General features: G+C 33.7%; 1 protein-coding gene across 1 annotated transcript; it reads left to right on the top strand.

Moving 5' to 3' along the window:
* Positions 1-205: 205 nt before the first annotated feature.
* Positions 206-3,205, top strand: LOC145133792 (putative clathrin assembly protein At5g57200). Its single transcript, XM_079068753.1, has 13 exons — positions 206-418; positions 500-569; positions 658-755; positions 847-985; positions 1,084-1,208; positions 1,292-1,384; positions 1,485-1,601; positions 1,691-1,756; positions 1,826-1,906; positions 1,978-2,058; positions 2,151-2,318; positions 2,433-2,636; positions 2,714-3,205. Exons 1-13 carry the CDS (start codon positions 329-331, stop codon positions 3,104-3,106), a joined length of 1,725 nt encoding a protein of 574 aa, XP_078924879.1. The 5' UTR covers positions 206-328; the 3' UTR covers positions 3,107-3,205.
* The last annotated feature ends 1,100 nt before the right edge of the window (positions 3,206-4,305 follow it).

Raw genomic sequence — 4,305 nt, 5'->3', positions numbered from 1 at the left:
TATTTCATACAATTTTATAAGTTTCCTGCATTGTACTAAACTTTATAAAGTTCAGTGGAACATTATCAAAATTAAATTATAAAGGTCGATATCAGTAACCACATCCTCCCTCCATTTAAAGGATATAGTGTTTGTTGTTGAAAACCAATTAAACATTTTCTATTTTTATCAACTAAAAAAAAAAGAGAAAGAGAGACGAGGAAAAACAAGAACAAGAACCCATATTCAACATCCTCATTTTTTTTCTCAAATTCTAAATAAATATATTATAACATTTTGATTTTGGTTTAAATTTCCATAGAATATATATACAAAGATTAGGGTTTTGATGAGTACATTCGAAAGCTGGAGAAGAGCCTATGGAGCTCTCAAAGATTCCACCACCGTTGGCCTTGCAAAAGTCGGCAGCGATTTCAAGGTTCTTCCATTCATCCATTTAAACCACCCTTTTTCAATCCAAGTATAATTCTTTTTCTCAATTTTCAACTTTCAATTGAAGGATCTTGATATCGCCATTGTTAAAGCTACCAATCATGACGAAGGCCCTCCAAAAGACCTCCACGTTAGAAGTAAGCTTTTTATTTCTTTCCTTCTAATTCTCAGTTTTCTTCAGGAATTTTTTAAATTAAAAATTCTTTTGTTTTGCATGCATGTTAGGGATTATCGTTTCAACATCTTCTGCTGCACCACGAGCAGACGTCGGATATTGCATTCATACACTTTCCAGGAGATTGATGAAAACGAAGAACTGGATCGTAACGTCTTCTTTTTCTTTAATCTCATGTTGTCCCCGTTTCATGTTTCAAAGCAATCCCATTTTCGATTTTCCGCTCATTTCATTTGCAGGTTGCAATGAAGACATTAATGGTGTTTCACAGGATTTTACGGGAGGGTGATCCTAGTTTTAGAGAAGAGTTGCTAACTCATTCTCGTCGGCGACACATTTTCCAAATTCAAGATTTCAGAGATGATTCGAGCCAGCTTGGTAAACAACAAAGATATCAGCTTTATCCATTCTATCTATATTTGATTTAATCGTCTTATAAGCATCGCGTTTTCTGACACGTTTCAATTCCCGAAAAGCTTGGGATTGTTCTTCATGGCTTCGAATGTATGCCACATTTCTTGAAGAACGATTAGAGTGTTACAGAATCGTGGGATTCGACATTGAAACCGAGCGTTTAACAACAGCTCCAGGAATCAACAAGGTTTGTCGGCGTTTGTTACGTTCACAAAAACCTCTACAAAATGGGCGTAATTAATCTCGAGTAATATTTATGACTTACCACAGGCATATAGTAGAACACGACTCATGAACATTGACGAACTACTCGAACAGCTACCTGCAATGCAACAACTTCTCTATCGTCTCTTCTCTTGCCAGGTGAATGATTGATAAACGTTAAAAAAAGCGATCAAAATTCGAATCATGATACTTTTTACTAATTATAAAGAAATTACCCAATTTTCCTTTTTTTTTGTAGCCTGAAGGAGCAGCTTATCATAACCATCTTATACCACATGCATTAGCTCTTGTAATCAAAGAAAGCTTGAAAATCTACTGTGTAATCAATGACGGCATAATCAGACTCGTCGAATTGGTACCCAATTCTTTATTAGTGCAGAGCATTTGATTGAGTTCATATATCCATTTATTGGTAATTAATTAACAATATTTAATATCAACCAGTTCTTTGACCTGGGGAAAGACGAAGCTATTGCCGCTATAAACATTTACAAGAGATCTGTAAAACAGGTTGAGCGTCTTTATTTCTTACCCTAATTCTCCTATAGTTGATTGTTGAAAAATCTTTCCATGAATCAGACCGAACAACTTGGGGAGTTCTACAATCTGGGTAAACATATGCGTCTTTCAATGAACATCCAGTTTCCAACATTGACTCAGGTTTGATTTTTGTGAATCGGATATTTGTAAACTATGAACCCGATTCTGATTACATGTTTTAAAAATTTCAGCCGCCACCTTCGTTTCTTGCTACAATGGAGGAATATGTGAAAGGAATTTCTTCGAATGGTTCTGATTCGGATAAGAAACTGGTGAGACTTTATCGTGATCTTTTCGGTTAACATATATTCAAATAAATCGAGAATGAATTCTATTTGTTTCTTTATTTGATCTAAAACTGAAGGAGCATGATCAAGATGTCGCAGAAGAAACCATGGAACTTGCAACTCAAGAAATCCAAGAAATTGAAAACGCAGAGGTACTGCAAGATCAAGAACCAGAACTGAAGCATATACAGAAGGTAGAGGAGGAAGTTCTACCACTCATAGTCATTGATGATGATGATCCTCCAGTGAGTACTCTACTCAGGCTCTCGATTTGAAACGACCCATTTTGCAACGGATGCATCATGCATGCATGATCATATTATAAGTTGTTCTCGCACTAATGTCTACATTTGTTGTAGGGTTTGGATGAAGCAAATCCAAAAAAGGTAGAAATAGAGGATAACGACGCGTCGATATTGGCTCTTTCCATTGTTCAACCTGGTATACCATCAGATCTAACATGTTCTAAAACCGAAAACACCACAAGCTGCTGGGAGCTTGCGCTCGTGCCCTCAACAAGTAATTACCCTAATAACACCAGTCCCATATCACATACCAAAATGGTTAGTGATCGATGGTTTCTCTTAATGGATAATTTGTCATTGTTTCAAGACTCATAGTCATCTGATTTCACTCACAGGGTGGTGGTTTCGATAAGCTGCTATTGTACAGATTATATGAAGACGACATGGCTAAGAAGCAAATACAAACAGGTTGTAACCCTGGTTATCAATATGGCATGCAACACGAATCATTTCAACACCACCATCCTCTACCACAACAAGACCAGATGATGGTCCTGATGCAACAACAACAATATAACATGAACCAGGTGTCATACCAACAACAATATCAAGAGCAATATCACCAACAATGTTATCAACAACGACAACATAATAACATCTTTGTTCCATATAATCATCAACAATCGCAACCGTCGAATCAGTCTGCACAACAATCGATGCCGAATCAGAGACCGAACCCATTTGGAGATGGACTCGACTGTCCACAGGGGAATCGTGCATTGATATAAACTCAACATGTTTAATGTCCATCGATCCATGCATGTTTTATCATCACTACCAAAATGCAACTATATGTATATATGCATGGTAAATGACTCTCGTCGTCATAATCTTAAAATGTAACTATATGTAGATATGTATATAACTTTTGTTGGTTAATTATGTATCTTTTGTTTCATATCCCTATTTACACTAGTAAAGAAATGTTTTTTTTATGCGGTTAAAATAATTATTTGATGCAGTTATTGAACCGCACTAACAAATATCGTATCAAAAAATATCCTTATTTAATGGTGTGGTTATAAAACGGCATCAAAAAATCACTACTAGAAAACAAGGGGTTTTGCTATAGAAAAATAGCTACGCAAAATTTCTGTAGGTAATAACCTACAGAATGGGATGTCCTAATTTAGGAACTGAATAGCAATGGACGTAAATCCGTAGGTATTTCGTTGGCAATTAGCCACAGAATAACTACGGAATACCGACGTAACTAAATATGTAGGTATTCCATAGGTAAATAGTTACAGAATCGCTACGGACTACCAACGGAAGAAAATAACTACAGAATAGCTACGGAATACCTATAAATTTATAATTTTATTGTTGTTATTGTTATTATTATTATTATTCATTATTTAAGTCTTAAAACCTTTTTTTGGATCGTTTTATTTTTACATATTTAAAACACAAACAATTAAAAATCATACTAATAATAATATATATTATCATGTATTTGTTTATGATGATAATTGTCGGTTCAGAACAAATATATATATGTTTTTGTATATTATATATATAATATATTTTTGTGTGTATATATATATATATATATATATATATATATATATATATATATATATATATATATATATATATATATATATATATATATATATATATATTATACAAACCTTACTATTTCTAAAAATAATTTAAGACGTTCAAACGATTAAGCTAATAGTACAAGTATCACAACTAAAATAGGATTAAATTTTAACCCACATTTTGAATTCATATATTTCCCAACAAATCTTATCTCCTTCCCTAAATTCCAACTTTATTCAAAATTTTAAATTTTGAAATAATCCAAACCTACAAGTTAAAAGTACAACTAATCCATGCATATACTTTTTTACCCGGTAAAGGAATTTTGACCCACCTTTTAATCCCTTGAGTGAGTCAACTGAAGCCAAGATTTAAAGGA

The sequence above is a fragment of the Lactuca virosa genome, chromosome 8 (genome assembly GCF_052849685.1).
Source record: "Lactuca virosa cultivar CGN04683 chromosome 8, Lactuca_virosa_CGN04683_v6, whole genome shotgun sequence".
Lineage (NCBI taxonomy): Eukaryota > Viridiplantae > Streptophyta > Magnoliopsida > Asterales > Asteraceae > Lactuca > Lactuca virosa.
The sequence above is the reverse complement of the archived record's forward strand: the minus strand, read 5'-3'. Positions and strand labels throughout refer to the sequence as shown.

Bases quoted from the DNA above. Each gene is read 5' to 3' on its own strand.
- LOC145133792 (XM_079068753.1), top strand. From the start codon at position 329: ATGAGTACATTCGAAAGCTGGAGAAGAGCCTATGGAGCTCTCAAAGAT. The intron at 1,385-1,484 runs GTGAATGATTGA...TTTTTTTTGTAG, and splicing joins ATCGTCTCTTCTCTTGCCAG to CCTGAAGGAGCAGCTTATCA. The intron at 1,757-1,825 runs GTTGAGCGTCTT...TCCATGAATCAG, and splicing joins ACAAGAGATCTGTAAAACAG to ACCGAACAACTTGGGGAGTT.